General features: G+C 40.2%; 4 protein-coding genes across 4 annotated transcripts in view; 3 read left to right on the forward strand and 1 right to left on the reverse strand.

The window, feature by feature from the left end:
- Positions 1–19,368, reverse strand: part of LOC309706828 (uncharacterized protein) — a 127,476-nt gene that overhangs the window by 16,155 nt on the left and 91,953 nt on the right. The gene's annotated exons all lie outside the window — the stretch shown is intronic.
- LOC309706832 (odorant receptor 131-2-like) lies at positions 4,013–5,336 on the forward strand (the record flags this gene model as incomplete). Its single annotated transcript, XM_082533739.1, has 2 exons — positions 4,013–4,304; positions 4,554–5,336. Exons 1-2 carry the CDS (start codon positions 4,173–4,175, stop codon positions 5,334–5,336), a joined length of 915 nt encoding a protein of 304 aa, XP_082389865.1. The 5' UTR covers positions 4,013–4,172.
- On the forward strand, positions 10,347–11,414 carry LOC309707353 (odorant receptor 131-2-like; the record flags this gene model as incomplete). The annotated part of the gene is made up of 2 exons (XM_082534667.1): positions 10,347–10,478; positions 10,635–11,414. 2 exons carry the CDS (start codon positions 10,347–10,349, stop codon positions 11,412–11,414), a joined length of 912 nt encoding a protein of 303 aa, XP_082390793.1.
- Positions 15,378–16,816, forward strand: LOC309707356 (odorant receptor 131-2-like; the record flags this gene model as incomplete). Its single annotated transcript, XM_082534669.1, has 2 exons — positions 15,378–15,524; positions 15,989–16,816. The coding sequence occupies 2 exons, from the start codon at positions 15,378–15,380 to the stop codon at positions 16,814–16,816; spliced, it is 975 nt and encodes a 324-aa protein (XP_082390795.1).

Consider the following 19,368-nt stretch of genomic DNA (forward strand, 5'->3'; position numbering starts at 1 on the left):
GCAGAAGCAGTGTGTAAAAAAACATAAATACATGCTTACTGATGTATTATTGTAGGTTCTTTACTTTACAGCATAAAATGCCTTGATGCAATTTTGGTTGTCTTTTGCAACTATGTAAATAACATTTTCTTGAATTGACAAAATGCTGCTAAATATATTTATTTATATAAAAACAGACAAAGCAACGACACCTCGAGCTGCTTTTTATTACAAGATTGCAACCCTACAATAAAACAGAGAAAAATCACCAACAAATAGATGGCAGCCTGTTAGCAACCACCTGGTGACACTGGGAAGGAAGAACTCCCTTTAAACAAAACCTCCAGCAGACTCAGGGAGGGGCAGCCATCTACTAAGACCAGTAGATGGCTGACATCTACTGGTGGCAGGAGGAGCAGGAGACAGGACCAAAAAAACACTGGAAAAGAGACAAAAATTAACAAAGAATGATTAAATACACAGTGGTATAAAAACAAACCATGAATTGCAGCTGGCTCCTAGCCTTTGCATCCTGACCCTCCCCCACATCACTCAAACAGCTGCTGCGCGGTGACCTGCCCCTCCTTTTTAATTACCCTATAGTGATTACGGTTCTCAGTACATCACTATAGAAATAGGGCCTGCAGGAGCAGGTGTGTTAGCCAGAGATTTGTGGTTGGGGCTATTGTCTGCCTCTCAATTTTATCTGCACTTTATAGGCCTTTTCCACTTGTACCTGCTTATTTTAGCTCGGCTTGACTACGTTTTTAGTGCTTTCCATTAGGTGATAGTTCCTGGTACCAGGTAATTACTCCGTCAGGGTTCCAAGAAAAATGTGATGTCAACCGACTGTATGCCACCAATCGGCTAGTGGTGGCACTCAATGAGTCATGACGGTGTCTCCTTCACAAAAATCCAAACCGCTATTTTTAAAACCATTGGTGCAGCCATTAAGGGAAATGTCTGCACAGAAAACAACATGCCATACACCGAGCAGCAGGTATACCATCACCTCGACATCCTCCTTTGTTGTGGCATTTGTTTTGCGTACAAATGATGTCACAGACTTTCAGCCACATTGCTATAACAACACCACTCATATTAAGTGGTACACGATTGTAATAGATGAGTTGAGTCACTTTGAGTGAAGCCAAATATGTACTAGTGGAAGAGAGCTAAAGACACAGAGTTTGGAGGGGGGAGGTTTGGATGATCAGCAGTCACATGCTCATGGTATCTGTCTCTAAATTAAATAGCACTGTAGTTTACACACACACACTCATGCTTTAAAACTCATATACACAGACACAACACATGCGCCAACATATCATGTCAAACGCTGACAACAGCGTGGAGTCTAAGACCCAAGCTGACATATAGACACAGATGAACAGGCGCACGCAGACACAAACATGCATTCCCACCCCCATATACACAAACAAATACTTGACACTCACCCGATGTGTAGACAGACACAAATAGACACTGTACACACATTCACACTCCCCAAACATACTCATTTTGCTCTGGCAGGAAGCATTTTTCTTCCTGCCAGAGAGCAGCACGGCTCCTACCGATAACCCTCAGTGTCTATATGCATTTAAAATTGAGGATAGGGCACCAGCGTCAGAGGTGGGTTTGAATACACAGACCATCCTCTGGACGCTGTATAACGTGCCCACCCCCACGTCCCTACATGTATGTGTTATGAGAGTGTGAGTAATGTGGATGTCTAGGTTGCAGAATAAAATTTAGGCACAGGCAGCCAGAAGGGGACAGAGGGGGAGTGCCTCCCCTGCACCCTGGTGACACACCTGCACCCCAAGCAGGTGTGTCACCTGCTTGGGGTGCAGGTGTGTGTGTGGGTGTGGTGGAGCGGGAAGAAGGAGGCAGCTGAGGATGGGGAGGGAAGAAAGGGGCCAGCTCCTGGGGCCAGCTCCCCCGCTGACCCCAGGAGGTATCCCAACACTCTGGAACCCACCAGGGCAATGTGGCCTAGGCCCATCCAGACCGGGGCCCACAGCAGCAGCACCACCCCGCCCCACAGAGTCCGGGGCAGCCCACCCGACCCCACCGCAGAGAAAACTGCACCCACCTCATCGTCCAATCTTCTCCCAGACTGCACAAGACAATAGACACCCAATTTGAGTCATTCTCCACCTCTCCAATATCTCTCCCCTAAAGATATTGGAGTGAGCTCCTGTAGAGAGGAGACCTCCTGCAAAGATGTGCTTGGACTTCTGAGTTGTGAACACTCAAATCAGTCCATGCATGATTGCATGGCTCCGCCCATCAAAAAGCCACCACGGACCCTCCAGCGACGACAAAGGCTGGGGCGGTCCCACGGACCCTCCCCCCAGCGAAGGCGGATGAAGGCAGACGAAGCTGATGGAGGCTGGAGCGGCCCCACCGACCCTCCAGCAGACGACGAAGGCTGGAGCGGTCCCTCGGACCCTCCAGCGAAGGCGGATGAAGGCTGGAGCGGTCCCACGGACCCTCCAGCAGACGACAAAGGCTGGGGCGGTCCCCGGACCCCCCAGCGAAGGCAATCCCGGACGAGCCCCCATATGTTACACCCCGGCCTAGGCAACCGGCGTGCAACGCAGGAAAATAAAAATAAGGGGAAAAAAAAATAAAAACTACTACGGTTCACCACAAAAAAAAATCCCAAAATGAAAGTATCGACAACTATTTACATTAAAGAAAAATAGGACATTTATTTACAGCAAAACACCAAACTATTTACAACGGGGGGAAGATCGCGACCCTGACACACTGAAACACAGGGTTTAAATACCTAGAAGGAGCAATCAGGAAATGGACAACAAGAGGGAAACACAGCTGGGGCAACGCTGAACTGACGAGACAGGGAAACGTAAACTGAACACACTAAGATAACACAGACTTTCAAAGTAAAACAGGAAACACATAACAGTCACGCCAAAACAAAACGCCTAAAACAATACACTGCCAACGCCGAACCGTAACAGCATGTTCTAAAGAAAATCTAACTATGTTTTGTCATACTGATGTAAAAGACAAAAAATAATGGGTATTAAGGCCCTTAATGAGCAGGCCTTTTGAATGGAGTCCTTTAATGCATGCACATGGCCTAGGGCCCTGATACACATATAATACAGAGAGATGTTTCAGGTTAGCTGGAGAGCTGGGGTTAGTGGATGTTGTAGCCTAAATGCTGACAATATCCTCTGACTTTTCAAACTTTAAACAAAGACACTAGACCATGTGTTGGTGTCATGTCAACCTAAGGAGATGGACCATAAGACAAAGCATGATATTGACACATTTGCAGAGATTCTTGTCTCTTCTCTGTGAGCTAGCAAAAGTGCCTAATACACACGTGCATGCACTAATGGGTACGAGCACTCCTACTACTCACAAACATTTAGGCACTGTCTCCCTCTCTCACACATACAGTATAGACACACCTGACGTCATTTGCATATAACCACTATTATAAATTATCAATCACTGGCAAGTGCTACAAGACAGAAGTCAACCATAACCAGGTGAGCACCTATTCTTTGGTGGGTGGGGTTGTTTATAAAAACAATTTATATATTCTTTGAGATTTGTATTGTATTGAATCATTTAGTGTAGTATATTTTATGTGATCAGCTATATAATAACTCTGATTGTAACACAACCAGGCGCAATTATCAACTATGATTTAAGTTACTGCTTTGAATGAGAATGCTACTATTATCCAGCTCGTTGTGACTAAGTTAATGTTATAGGACAAACATGTGGCGTTTTTTCTTTAATGAAAATGTCTTATTGCAGTTCACACTTAACTAAAGCAGAGTTTAGTGCAGAAAAGCATAGTTTGTTGTAAACTGGAGCAGAAAGGTTTTTGAACTTTATAAAATTGATGAGAATAAATAATTTATGGTGGATTACATTGCAGAAAATGCATTTTCTGAAATGTAAATTATTTGCTTAAGCAAAATGAATAATTTTTCATGCTTGGATATGGTGTTTTATGGTTGGTGTAATAGTGTTGCAGAATATTTAAGATTTCTAAGATTATTATTAATCAGATAAGGAATGCTCATAGATATCAACACTTTGCCGTGTTTTTAAAGTTAACACCTTCTGTGTTACAACCTGCCATAACAATCAATGATGTCTACAGGTTTTTTGGCCAACTCAAGAACCTTTCAAATGCTGCCATGAATTTGACAACAGTTATGTATCGGGACCCGTTAAACATAGCTATTGTCAAGAATGTGATAACTGTGGTCCTCAGTATCGCCATCATCTATGTCAACGGCACCTTGCTGCACACATTCAAAAAACATGAGGTCTGTATCCTGCTCATAAATTTTGCATCTATTTATTACATCCATTTAGAACTACATACTAGACGACAGAATGTGATATGTTCTGCACGGTGAACATTCCATCGTGCAAAGAGACGTTGGAGTGACGTCTTTTAAGTGATATTTTTGGACGTCCAAGTTTGGTCACTGGAGCAGTTGTTTTTTATCCACCGTTCAATGTTTAGTGGAATAATTCACCTTTCATCTTCTAAATCCTGTCCTTCTCTTCAGGTTTTCAACACAAATCCTCGTTACATCCTGTACATTCATCTGGTAATCAATGATATCCTCCTGCTCATCATGTTCACCCTCTTTCAAGTTCTCAGTTACACCATTTTCACTCTTCATGTGCCCTTCTGTATTATTTTGCTAGTGATTGCGATAATTTCCACCCTTAACACTCCAATGACCCTCGCTGTGATGGCAGTAGAGTGTTATGTTGCCATATGCTTCCCTCTCCAGCACTCACAGATCTGTACAGTCAAAAATGTAACCGTTGTGATCACAGTGATATGGGTGCTAAGTTCACTTACAATTCTGCCAGATTTATTCACCATCTTGGCCACAGAATCCAGAGATTTCTTTCATTCAAGAGTCTTCTGCCTTTGGAAAACAACTTTCAGACCTCCTGAGCTAGAAAAGAAGAAAGATATATCCAACATTGTATTTCTGGTTATTGTTTGGCTCATCCTTGTCTACACATATTTCAGAATTCTTTTCGCTGCACAGGCAGCTGCTGCAAACGCCAGGAAAGCAAGAAACACTGTACTGCTGCACGGCTTCCAGCTGCTGCTGTGCATGCTCAACTACGTGTATGATTTGCTGCTGAATGGTTTGACATCCTTGTTTCCAAGTGGAGTACTGACTATCCGCTACACAGTCTCAATACTAATACATGTTCTGCCTCGAATCATCAGTCCAGTTGTTTATGGGATACGAGATAAGATGTTCAGAAAGTACCTGAAAAAATACTTGTTTCATACAAAAAATGCTAATGCTTTTGTACACAGGTAACCCAGACAAGACAGACATTGTTGACGTTACACATTTATCAATTTCTCTTAATTTTATTACCATTTTCTTTTAGATACAGGCTAAGTATAAGTAATGGGAGTAGTGAAATTCACTTTATGTTTCTCATATCATCCTGACTTACAATTTTTTTGATCTTTCTAAACTCTCATTCACAGTGAAACAGTGTTCTGTTAGTCTCTGCATTTTGAAGTTGTAGGCAGAAATACTGTAACTTCCTGTTTGTATCACAAAGGAGAAAACTGCAGTAACCTAACCTACAGCAAATAAAAACATATTTTCATGAGTTTTCAGAATTTGGTGTTATTGGATTCATTTTTGGTGCTCAGTGTTTAGTGTAATATGTTCCAAAGTAAGATGCTACTTCATTGACAGTCCGTTTTTCCATAAAGCATTACTGTGCTAAATTGAAAAATGGTATAACAGTTTTGTTGTTACTTATGTAAAACAGGTTCTCCAATTATGTGCATGATGGGAAAATAATCAAATGAGCCTTTTTCCTGCAAACATTTTGCTACCATTGGCTCACTAATGGATTTTATGTGGTGGTTTATGTGGAGGGAAATTTTGAAATTGCAGAGCAGGATACTTTATATAGTACTGTTAATTAGTAATTATTGCTTTTGGCTTCCTGTAAGCTACATTAGTGCTTGAACTTGCAGTGATGAAGTGAATGAAGAACACCACTGAACTGATCTGAATGGACTGGCTCATTGTCAGTGATCTGATCCAGCTTTTCAGTTTTCACTTGTGTTATTTGGTATCATACTTGAATTTTTCGTGACATGGGGTATTCGTAAGTCGGGGTTCCACTGTATTTAAGAATATTTTGTGTTTTTTATTTATTTATGTGAGCTCAAATGGAATAATATGGTAATAATAATACATTTGTCTTAAATTATGGATGCTGTGTCGGTCGCGAACGAAGTGGCTCTTAGAGCCGGATCTTTGAAGTGAACGACACGAGCCGGATCCTTATTGCCAGCCGTGGGGTTTTTTTTTTTTCTTTCTCTCACCCTCTCTCTCTCTCTCTCACTCTTTTTTTCCGCTTCACTCAGCACATGAGCCTTGTGCTTTGTGCTGGGAAGAGGGGGGAGGGGCGGAATTTACACTCGCAGTAGCACAGGAACAGAGCGGGAGGAAGAGAGAGAGAGCCAGGGACAACAATGTCACATTAGAAAGGTATAGTAAATACAGTTGTGGATGTTAAAGGATTCACAAAGTTTATTCATGCAGGCCCATATGACAGAGAATGTGCATCTTCTTTTTGTTTTCATATTTTCATTTATATGTAATTGTGTTGTGGTTTGCAGTGTTTTGTGTTGTTTTACTTAAAATTTGTTTAAAAGGAAAAAGCTGAAAATTTAAATAGCTAAAAGTTGAACTGCGAATAGTTGGTTTTTGTAATATATGATTTATTTATTACATTTTATGTGGAGAGAATAAATAAAAAGTAGATTTACGGTGGCCCCTACAGACAAAACACATACAAACTCCAAAACATGTAAAAACTCCAAAACATGTAAAAACTCCAAAACATGTAAAAACTCCAAAACACGTACAAAGCACAACAGAAGTGCTCCAGGATGCAGGCGAAGTGTTGAGCTTTTGTTACCTAGTGGCTACCCAAGCCAGCAAGTACCAACGACCGGATTTGGTGTGTGGTAGTAACAGGTAAATGAACATTTTTTTTTAAATCATTTGAATATATATATATATATATATATATATATATATATATATATGTATATATATATATATATGTATATATATATATATATATATACATATGTATGTATACACAATGTCCAGAAAGTCCAGTGTGTGTGTAAGAACCATATGTGTGGGTCAGTACTGTGTGGTGGTGTGATTGAGAGACCGTATCGCCTGCAGGAAGAAGCTCCTCCTCAGTCTCTCTGTGTTGGTCTTCAGGGAGCGGAAACAGAGAGAACAGTCTGTTGTTGGGATGGCTGAGGTCCTTCACGATCTTCCTGGCCTTGGTCCAGCACCGCCTGCTGTAGATCGAGTGCAGGTCAGGGAGCTCGGAGCGGATGGTGCGCTCAGCTGACCGCACAACCCTCTGTAGAGCTCGTCTGTCCTGCATGGTGCTGTTCCCGAACCAGGTTAAGATGTTTCCCGCCAGGATGCTCTCTATGGTGCACGAGTAAAAGTTCCTGAGCACCTTGGAGGGCAGTTGGAAGTCTCTCAAGCGTCTGAGGTGGTAGAGACGCTGACGGGCCTTTTTCACCACGGTGTTGATGTGACAGGACCATGACAGGTCCTGCGTGATGTGAACTCCGAGGTATTTGAAGCTGTCCACTCTCTCCACTGGGCACTCGTTGATGACGGGGGTCTGGTAGTTCCTCTCCTGCTTAGTGCTGAAGTCCACTATCAGCTCCTTTGTCTTACTGATGTTTAGAAGGAGGTTGTTCCTCTGGCACCAGTTCTCCAGATTCCTAATCTCCTTCAGGTAGGCCGTCTCGTTGTTATCAGAGATCAGGCCCACCACGACGGTGTCGTCAGCAAACTTGATGATGGTGGTGGAGCTGGTAGTGGTCACGCAGTCATATGTGTACAGAGAGTACAGCAGGGGGCTCAGAACACACCCCTGGGGGGCTCCAGTGCTGAGAGTGGTGGAGGCTGAGACATGTCCGCCCATCCTTACTGCCTGTGGTCTGCCAGTTAGGAAGTTGGAGATCCACTGACACATAGATGAGCTGAGTCCCAGAAGCTCCAGCTTGGTGGTGAGTGTGGAGGGAATTATGGTGTTAAATGCAGAGCTGTAGTCTATGAAGAGCATTTTAACATAATTCCCCCTTCTAATGTCCAAGTGAGTGAGTGATGTGTGGAGGAGATGAGAGATGGCATCGTCTGTGGAACGATTTGGACGGTAAGCGAACTGTAGTGGGTCCAGTGTGTCTGGTAGTGAAGAAATGATGAAGTCTCTGACCAGGCGTTCAAAACACTTCATCACTACTGAGGTGAGGGCTACAGGGCGATAGCAGACATGTTGAAAATAACAACTGAAGACCAAGGTTAAATTAGCAGCTTCAATTTAGTGTTTAGTCTATGGTGTACCATTTTTCTCCCTTTGTTTTCCCCTATGCCGATAAATGAGTAAGTTTAAAAAAATGATATGGTGGCAGCACATGGCAGCATGGTAGTTTAGTGGTTAGCATTGTTACCTCACAGCAAGAAAGTCCTGAGTTCAGTTCTAACATCTGTGTGGAGTTTTCATGTTTTCCCTGTGTGTCCCTGTTTTAGTGTTAATTGATTCGAAATTGGAAATAGGGCAACCTTTTGCACTAATGTGAGTGTTGTCTGTCTCTGCGTGTTAGCCCTGTAACAGACTGGTGGCCTGTTCAGGGTGTACCCTGCCCTGAAGACAGCTGGGATAGGCTCCAACGCCCCATGATCCTGAATAGGATGAGAGGATGGATGGACATGGTCCATAAGAAGTGTGATGCATTTAAAATAATGGTCATCATCAATCACCAGAAAATGAGAAAACTAGTTTATGGTAGGCATTACAGTGTAAGACAAAACTATGTAATAAACATATTATCAAAATTATATTTGTAAATTGATTTAAAAGCCATAGATTGTTTTGTGATAATAATATTTATGAGAGGACAAACAATGTCAGTATTAAAGTTTTCTCTGTTATATATTCCCTGAGAAGTGACATGCTGATGAATAACGTCAGGAGTGGGTCTCTGTCTACTGAATCCCAACTGGAAGCTGGTTCCACAGAAGAGGGGCCTGAAAGCTGAAGGCCTTGCCTCCCATTCTACTTTTTACCTCTGTCCACATATGTGGACATCACATTTTGGGTTATTTAGACCAAAATACTCAATTTTGCTCTGCAAGGGCCTGATATACAGGACATTATACTGCTACTGTTCTATCAAAATTTTAAACGAATATCCTCAGATGTGGCTCAGATTTTTTCTTAAAAACAAAAATAAGGTAAAAAAAAAAAAAAGCTGGTAATTCTTTGTTTTTACATTTCTCCAGCCCCAATCAGCCCAAATATCAAAGAGAAATTAAAAATGCATGCCGTGGAGGTTAAAATACTCCAGGAACCACAAGTAAACCAGCAACCACCATGGTGTTGTTGAAATTTTGTCTCTCATGCCATGAAAACGATTGAAAGTTCAGGTTCGCTTTCATTATACCCTCCTTAGGTCATCAGTCACAACTGAAAAAAAGTATCTGGCAAAAGAAGTGGATTGTAAAGAGCTGTAGTAGAATTTTATTTAAGATTTCATTCATCTAAATTGGTTTGTTCAGTACTGCGTGTAAGCATCAGGATTTATGAAACGTAATGAGCTAAGGCACACGCACTCTGAAGGCTCTCATGAAACCACGTGCACATGCACACACACAACCAGACCCCTTCACTATTACCTGACTAGTACCAGTACTCTATATTAGAAGTGACAATCTACCTGACTTACCAGACCTGTGTGGTATGAGATCATAACCAGGTGAGTGCCTGTTCTTAAATTGTTTGTGTGTAAAGAGATAAAACGATATCACATAATAACGATCTTTTTCATCATTGTGTTCACTTGATGTTTTTTTAAATGTTATCAAGTGTTACAGTATAAATAATATGTGTGCCTTACGAACCGTTGTTTTACTGTTTGCTGTTTTTCTTTCCTTGGCAACAGATTGGTAGGTTAAAAAATGACATTGTGCATAAAAATTAAACATATAACAGAAGGATCATCATCATTACCATTATGATTGGGCTTACAAGAAAAAAAAAAAGCATATAATGAATACATATATGTATATTTATTTACTCTTCTGGCTTCTATTTGCTATTTTTCTTATTGAGAATAATGTTTCCAAGATAAACAGCCTTCAGTATTGAAGCTTTCCTATATTAATGTTTTATGTTATATGAACCTGAAATGCTGATGAATAAAGTGTCCAGTTTTTAGAAAACTTTTCAGACGTCTCAAGAACCGTTCAAATGCTGGTATGAATTCGACAACAGCGGTGTATCAGGACTCCTTAAGCACAGCCATCATCAAGAATCTGGTTACCGTGGGTCTCTCTGTCTCCATCATCTACATCAACAGCAGCTTGGTGCACACATTCAAAAAACATGAGGTCTGTATTTTATTCATTCCTGATATTCATTTTGTATAATTCAATATGTTTGGGATGTATGTGGGACATCGTATAATGTGATTTATTTCATGCATATTCTCAGGTGATCATCTGTAATGTACCTATAAGTCTAAACTATCCTGTCCTTCTCTTCAGGTTTTCAACACAAATCCTCGTTACATCCTGTACATTCATCTGGTAATCATTGATATCCTGCTGCTCATAATATTCACCCTCCTTCAAGTCCTCAGCTACATCATTTTCACTCTTCCTGTTCCATTTTGCATCATTTTATTGTTGATTTCCATAATTTGTAGCCTGAACACTCCACTGACCCTTGCTGTGATGGCAGTAGAGTGTCATGTTGCCATATGCTTCCCTCTCCAGCACTCACAGATCTGTACAGTCAAAAATGTAACCGTTGTGATCACAGTGATATGGATGCTAAGTTCACTTACAATTCTGCCAGATTTATTCACCATCCTGGCCACAGAATCCAGAGATTTCTTTCATTCAAGAGTTTTCTGCCTTAGAGAAACTGTTTTCAGACTTCCTGAATTAGAAAAGAAGAGAACTATATCCAACATTGTATTTCTGGTTATTGTTTGGCTCACCCTTGTCTACACATATTTCAGAATCCTTTTCGCTGCACAGGCAGCTGCTGCAAACGCCAGGAAAGCAAGAAACACTGTACTGCTGCACGGCTTCCAGCTGCTGCTGTGCATGCTCACCTACGTGTATGATTTGCTGCTGAATGGTTTGACAAAGTTGTTCCCAAAAGGAGTCCTGACTATTCGCTACACAATCTCAGTATTCGTTCACGTTCTGCCTCGACTTGTTAGTCCACTTGTTTATGGGATACGAGACAAGGCATTCAGAAGATATCTGAGAAAATATCTGTTCTACTCACCAAATGCTAATGTTAACAAAAGTTAAAAACAATGCCATCAGCGCTTTTAATTTAAAATACTGAGATTGAGTAGTCTTTGTTTATCTTATTCTATTGTCCTTTTTTGTTTGCATATCTTTCTAATCTAATGTCACATTGAATGTGTCGAACAGTAACTTTCACTATATGGCAATTTTATAAGACACGATTTTATAAGACACTTTAGTGTTCGGAAAGACAAAAACTGCAGAATTCAACCAGAGAGCTGAAAATATGGACGGAAATAAAACTGGACAAAATGAAAGCAAAGTTAATAAAGATGGAAGAAAATGTTGCACAAAAAGGCAAAACAAAAGCCATCAACATAAGAAGTAGATATTACCAAAAGAACCAATGCAAAAAGAGTAAGTATAACTAAATAATACAGAAAAATATTTTAAATATATACATTTTTAGGAGCAATGTGAAGGAACCCAAGAGCTCTAAAACAGTCAGAAGTGCCCACCAGAAGATGTCAGTAGAGCCCAGCCAGGATTTTTCAAGCCAATATTTGGTGACTTAAAAAATGGTAAAACTTTATTTCAGAGTCTTTCCTGACATTTCTTATGTGCAGTTATTTATCATATTATCTATATTTAAACGAGTTGAATGCAGTGATTTTTCCTTGATAAAATAAGATCCAAAATACATTCTTCTGAGTTTAAGAGTTTCTCTTTAATTAACTAATACATTCCAGGTGATATTTTTAAATGACTTAATGCATTAAGGTAAAAACACTAAGGTTTACAGAATGGAAAGTTCTTCAGCATTAGTGTGGTGCTCATAAAAATAGCAGCATGTTGATCGATGCTGATGACACCTACCTTAATGTGCTATTACATTCTTTTATTGAGAAGTGCATGATCTGTAGTCTGCTTTATTTCTTGTCAGAGTCATAGTACTTATGTAAATGTGTTGTTTCTTATTAGAGATCAACTAAAGCCATCTTCTTCTAAAACCATCTTCAGTCTTTTGTAGATGAGGCTTTTTAAAACAAAAACCAACCATTTTTCATTATTCATGTACAAATGATCCTCATTATTTATGTCTTTGCCATAGTCCATCCTGGGCCTGGACTACAAAGACAGTTTAAGGAGCTTGGAAAGAAAAGCATCCGGACTTCTGTAAGTTTCTTGAAGACGTTTCATCCAAGAAGTGTATTCAGTTCTAAGAGCAATCCCAGAGGCCCAGATTTTTAAGGGCTATTGGGAGTTTCCTTAAGAGGGTCCTGAACCCCCTATTGATCCTCTGCCAAATCCCAAGAGCCTAGGTTTGAAAACATGTGTGGGTCACAATCAGCCAAGGTTTCAGGTGAACCCATTGTGAAACATAGCCCCACTCTATCGAGTGACTTACTGAGGTCAAATGGCCCAGGATGTGAGTGGGCATTAAGGCATTTGGGCCATTCTCAAAATTGGATTATAGATGGCAGAGAGTTGGTGTCGGAAGGCACACCTCTTTTCAAGAATAGTCATTCACGGTGGACATAGATGGGCTTTCCCTACATGTGTGTGTTCTTCCTTTTTCCCTTCTGCCACAGTCCCAGAGGGAACAGTCCTGATTACTCCAAGTTTGTGTTCCAGAGGGGAGTGGAAGTCAAAGAGTAGGTTCTGGTCCATGTGTGTGAACGACTTAAAGATCCAGACACTTTTCTTTTTAAGCTCCTTAAACTATGATGACCTGGATGACTGAGAACTTTCACAAACATATAAAGAGAGTTCAACATACCAAGAGTTTCCCCTCCATGTTCACATGAAAGACGTGGTCTTTCAGCATCTAACCAACCTAAATCCCAGCCCTGGCAGATCACCATGTACTAAATAGAAGTGAAGTAGTTACAGAATTGAAAAGGGGAGGAAGGGAGGGAGGTGCATGTAAACGAGAATGATAGCTTGCAGAACTGGGAGAACCTATACAGATGAAAGCCAGAAGGAGCGTGTTTGGAGGCGTGGTCCTGCTCCTGAAATTCCGATCCATAATCTCCAATTGTCTCAAGGGGCTCTATGTTTTAAGGTATAGACCAGGGGTCCCCAATCCCAGTCCACAAGGGCCGGTGTCCCTGCAGGTTTTAGATCTCACCCAGGGTCAACACACCTGAATCACATGATTAGTTCATTACCAGGCCTCTGGAGAACTTCAAGACGTGTCGAGAAGGTAATTTATCCATTTAAATCAGCTGTGGTGCATCAAGGACACATCTAAAACCTGCAGGGACACTGGCCCTCATGGACTGGAATTGGGGACCCCTGGTATAGACCCTACAATACAGCAAAAACAGGGAAAACCCCAACAATCAGATGACCCCCTATGAGCAAGCAATCTGGCAACAGTGGGAAGGTAAATAGTGCATAAACACAGTGAATTAAAAAAAATAAAAGAAGATGACGAATAGGTGACGAATTATAAATTTAGGACCCGTTTTAAAGTCCTTTTATTGGTTTTTAAACCTCTAAATGGTCTGGCACCTGTTTATTTGTCTGACTTGTTGAAGCCCCACGTCCCCACTCGTTCCCTTCGGTCAGCTGAGCAGTTGCTGCTTTCAGTCCCAAAGTCACGGCTGAAACTTGGAGGAGACCGAACGTTCTCTGTTGCAGCGCCGAAGCTTTGGAATAACCTTCCTCTCCATGTTAGACAGGCTACATCAGTGCCAGTTTTAAGTCTTTATTTAAAAAACCTATTTTTATTCCCTGGCTTTTAACTCTGTGGGTAACTGACTTTTTTAATTTTTTTTATTGCTATTTCTGGTTTTATTACTATGTGCATATTAGTATTGTACAGCACTTTGGTCTACCAGGTGTGTTTTTAAAGTGCTATATAAATAAATGATGATGATGATGTTTTTGAAAACATTTGTCTCATGGCATGAGGATTCAGGTAAAAGAGTACAAAACCACAAATATATCTAATAACGTTAAATCAGTAACAATTTGCACAGTGACACTGCACCAGTGGCATAAACATGCAAAGTCCAGTTTAATGACTCTGATTAGCAGACATGCCTGTTAAGATTTTTTTTTTTAAACAGGAGAAAAAGAAAATATTGTCACCCAACATACCGTGTTTATAAAGGGAGAAACTCCACACCAGGAATGAAACCTTTTTTTTTAAAGCAGACTGTAAAACTGTCCTTTCAGGAAGTTGAAGTGAGAGTCTGTGGGGATCAACTCATTTTTGATGTGGCTCCAGTTTTTTGTTTTTTCTTCTGTGTTGAATTTTTTTCTTCATCCTGGAACTTTTTGTGCACCAGAAGTGGGCAAATATGCAAAATAATGATGCAACCAAACAGACTAAACAACCAATCACTGCATATAACATCATTTGGGATTATCCAATCTAACTCCAAACCTCTTGGCGAGATGGAGGAAGCCGGCGTGCAAACACTGGCATCTATATAAATTCCTTGCACTCCCTACAATCTAATAGAGCATGTTGTTTGTGAGGGTAAGTACAATCTTTATTTAGTGTGTACTGTTACTGCATTACTGGACTGGAAATACTTTGCAGACTATAAATTACTGTGTTGTTGTTTGATATCCTTTTTTGCTATTTTCCATATTTGTTATATAATTTTAACTTTTTCTGGGGTTTTAATTTTAGATTTTTAGATTACAAGTGTTGTCTTGGCAGTTTTATTGCAGCAAACACTAAAGTGAAGACGTGTAATGAATGCAGTTTCCTGTAGTAACTTGTTTGGTGGAGGTTTGATTTTAACAAAGAAAGTAAAGAACATGTGAGCAGTTGTGATTTGATAAAGTTTCAAGCTGTGTTTGAAACATCGAGTGTCTTTCACAGATCAATGCGCTGTACAGTAACAGCTCTTTTACTCATGAATGTTTGAGCCTTTTCAATGCCACACAGTAACCTCCAACACCATCTGTGTGTGTGTGTGTGTGTGTGTGTGTGTGTGTGTGTGTGTGTGTGTGTGTGTGTGTGTGTGTCATTTCAGACTGGGAGGATTTGTCATGTCAGACATGAATTTGTCTTCAGTCAATTTCTCTTCCACTCTAACCTCGTATGAGGAGAATCCCTTCCTGACCAACTACATAGTAGCTGCAGCCCTCTGCATCACCATTAATTACATCAATGGCACCCTGATCCACACCTTCAGAAAATATCAGGTATAAACTCGTACATTGTTGTACAAATCATGAAAAAAGAGTAGTTTATCACTCTCACTGTGATTCATTTTCAGATTTTTCTATGTAAAAAACGACATTAGGAAATATTGATACAGTGTGCTTCTCTGCAAATAGTGTATTTTTATGCATCAAGGCATGCCTTTAAATCTAGTCTTTTACTCCGAATTATTGAAATAAAATAAAAATCATCTGCTTCTGGAAAACATGGAAGCTTTCTTTAAAGGTGTAAAATTTCAGGAAAATGTGATTAAATCAATATTAAGTAGTTCGAATAGTTAAAAATCCTTATTGTAATACTTTGTGTCAGTTATTGCTAACCGTAGAGTCTGCTTTCAGTACCATGGAGTGAAAATCTTTTCTTGCCCATTTGCAGAAACATCAAATTGCTTTAAAAGGAATCCTGTTTCCCTCACATGTGTGGATTCACTGTTTTTACTCTACAGATCTTACATTCAAACCCTCGTTACATTCTCTTCATCCACCTGGTGATCAATGACATGATGTGGCTTTTCCTGTCAACTCTTCTCCTCATCATCAGTTACGCCCTGCGCATCTTCTTCGTGCCTTACTGCATCATCCTGCTGATCATTTCCATCATCGTCTCCCACAACTCCCCATTAAATCTGGCTGGCATGGCAATCGAGTGTTACATCGCCGTCTGCATGCCTCTCCGTCACGGGCAGATCTGTACAGTCAAGAAAACCTACATTCTGATTGGTTTGATCTGGGCTGCCAGTGCACTCTCTATCCTCCCTGACCTGTTCATCCTCCTGGCTACAGAGCCTCTGCAGTTCTTTCACTCTAAAGTGAGATGCATTAGAGATTTCGTGTTCAGAAGCACATACAGCCAGAACAAGAGGGACGCTTCACACATTGTTTGTCTTGTCGTGGTCTGGCTCACACTCATATACACCTACGCTAGGATTATATTTGCAGCCAAGGGACTAACCGGTGACATCAAAAAAGCCAGAAACACTATTCTTCTTCATGGTTTTCAGGTGCTGCTACTTATGCTGAATTATCTGAGGAACATTTTTGAACGGAGCTTGTTTTTTTTATTCCCAAACCGGGAAAGTCAAATACGATTTGCTGCCTTTGTCATTGTCCAGATCATACCACGGTTTATAAGTCCCATCGTTTATGGACTGCGAGACCAGACGTTCAGGAAATATGTGAGAAGGTACCTCGTTTGCCGTGAGAGAGGAATCGCCCACCCAGAAAACACCACTACTAAAAAGGCCTCACTTAATGTTACATCTGCAACAGTATAAAACTTTATTATTAACTTAATTTGTGTTTTTTATGCTGCAAATAAATAAATAAATACTATTGCTTGATTTTATAAAGCATATTTCTTTTTTCCGGGGGGGGGGGGGGGGGGGGCTTATAATTATTCAATGAAAAGAAAATATCCACTGGGATTAGTCAAGAAATTATGAAACATTTTTATAAATTCCATGTTAATGTGCAATGAAAACACTAAAAGTAAAGCAGAAAATACTCACCACCAGCCTTCAATGATCAGAGGTTAGTTTGGGGTTTACTGTGCATCATGCTTTGGTAATAAATAATAAATAAAGTCCTCTTAGGTCAGAATATGCTTCATTTTCTTCTCTTCTTCTTGGCCTTTTTATCTTAAAAATTAAGGATAATGAAAATTGCTGTGACTGATTCATATATTTTTAAGAAACTGTGACAAAGAGCATTCATGCTTCAGACTTGGCCTTTGTTGGGGGATTATACATGACTGGTCCCTTTACAGCAGGGGTGGGCAACTCCAGGCCTCGAGGGCCGTGTCCTGCAGGTTTCAGATCTCACACTGGGTCAACACACCTGAATCAAATGATTAGTTCATTACCAGGCCTCTGGAGAACTTCAAGAAATGTTGAAGAGGTAATTTAACCATTTAAATCAGCTGTGGTGGATCAAGGACACATCTAAAACCTGCAGGGACACCGGCCCTCATGGACTGGGATTGGGGACCCCTGGTATAGACCCTACAATACAGCAAAAACAGGGAAAACCCCAACAATCAGATGACCCCCTATGAGCAAGCAATCTGGCAACAGTGGGAAGGTAAATAGTGCATAAACACAGTGAATTAAAAAAAACTAAAGAAGATGAGTGGATGAGAAACTGAGTGCACTGTAAACAACGGTGCTGATTTGTGATTTGATACTAAGTGGTTTGACAAGGTTGTTCCCAAAATGAGTGCTGACTGTTCGCTACACAATCTCGGTGCTCGTTCACATTCTGGCTCGACTCGTCAGTTTATGGCATACAGGACAAGACATTCAGAAAGTACTTGAAAAGATACCAGCGTTATACACCAAAGTCTGACTCTGATAATTAACACCAAAACAACATCACTAGCTTTATTCTGTTTTAAAGACTGAGGTTCATCAGTCTTTCTTCATCTAATTATTGTTTTCTTCTGGATCCACCCAAACAGAAACAGCTTTAGGTGTAGCACATCTTCTTTTGAAATTTGTGTTTTTTGCCAGAAATATGTTTGTATGTTTCTAAACTGCCAATTACAGTAAACTAAAACCAACCAACCATTTCTGATCATCATTCATGTTCAAATGACGCTCATTTATGTCCTAACCAAATAAAGCCTTGCAGGCTCTTTATGTGCTTTGTTCTGAAGAGTGAAGGCAGATCAAATTTTTCCTACAGGTATGTCAAATGCACACTTATCCTGAGGTCGGGAAATGTTTTGATAGTAACGCATTTTGTAACACGTTTTGGTTTTTTATGCCACCAAAACATATTTGTAATGGGCTAAGTTTCCATTCAGCTTAAACACTCCCAAGAAAAACTCCAGGACGCAGACGGTTGAACTCCAGGAGTTTTTTACTGGGCACTTTTGTGAAACTGTAAACACAATACAATGAAATATATGAAATGTATTATAGATGCAATAAACTCAAAGCATCTGGCTAATTATCACAGCTTGACAGCCTAGCCGCACAGCTTATATGAGACACAATAAAGCTAACCGAATAACAGACAACAGTTCAAAACGCTTCACCGCTTAATTGTACAAAATGAATTATACTCACAGACTATGCCTTAGCAGAGGGAAAAGGATTAAACCTGTAACGGTGGAGCTAACGACTGCGTGAGCCCAAACACCAATATCCAGAACCACACGGTAAATTTACTTCCTGACTCCCAGCGTGCACTGCTCTCACGTTGTCATGGTTACGAAAATACACAAGTCGCTCTAAGCTGCGATAACAAGATAAAGAGAGCACATAAGAACGTATTTCTGGAGGCATAACAATATTTATTGATAATAACAATAGAAATAATATTTATAATAATAATAATAATAATAATAATAATAATAATGATGATGATCTGAAATATAAAAAGGTTTTTACGTCCACACAAGACATCATGATAAAGAAAAACACCTTCACAGTTATCAAAAATCTCAATCTGAGCACTTGAGAAGACTTGAAACAAAAGTTACTCAGCAACATGAAAACCAAACAAAAAGAGAGGCAACAAAGGAACCAGCAGCTCAGCTCGTAACTCGCACCTACTGTAATCAGTGGAACCTGTAAAAGTTTAGATAAGGCTAAATCAGCTGACATCCAGACCAAGGTACAAAATTATTTTGTCTTGTCTATTTTTTCCCCAAATCCCATAAGAACTGCCAGTTTTTTACTTTCACCTGAAAACCCACTGCATGTGGGGAAGAAACAAAATGAATAAGAATTTAAAAGAAAGTATAAGTTTAAGACATTGAGACCTAAAAAACACTCAATGATGAGCAAAACTGAAAACACCTCGAGGTAACGAATTATGAATT

The sequence above is a fragment of the Aulonocara stuartgranti genome (genome assembly GCF_965226115.1).
Source record: "Aulonocara stuartgranti genome assembly, chromosome: 5".
Classification (NCBI taxonomy): domain Eukaryota; kingdom Metazoa; phylum Chordata; class Actinopteri; order Cichliformes; family Cichlidae; genus Aulonocara; species Aulonocara stuartgranti.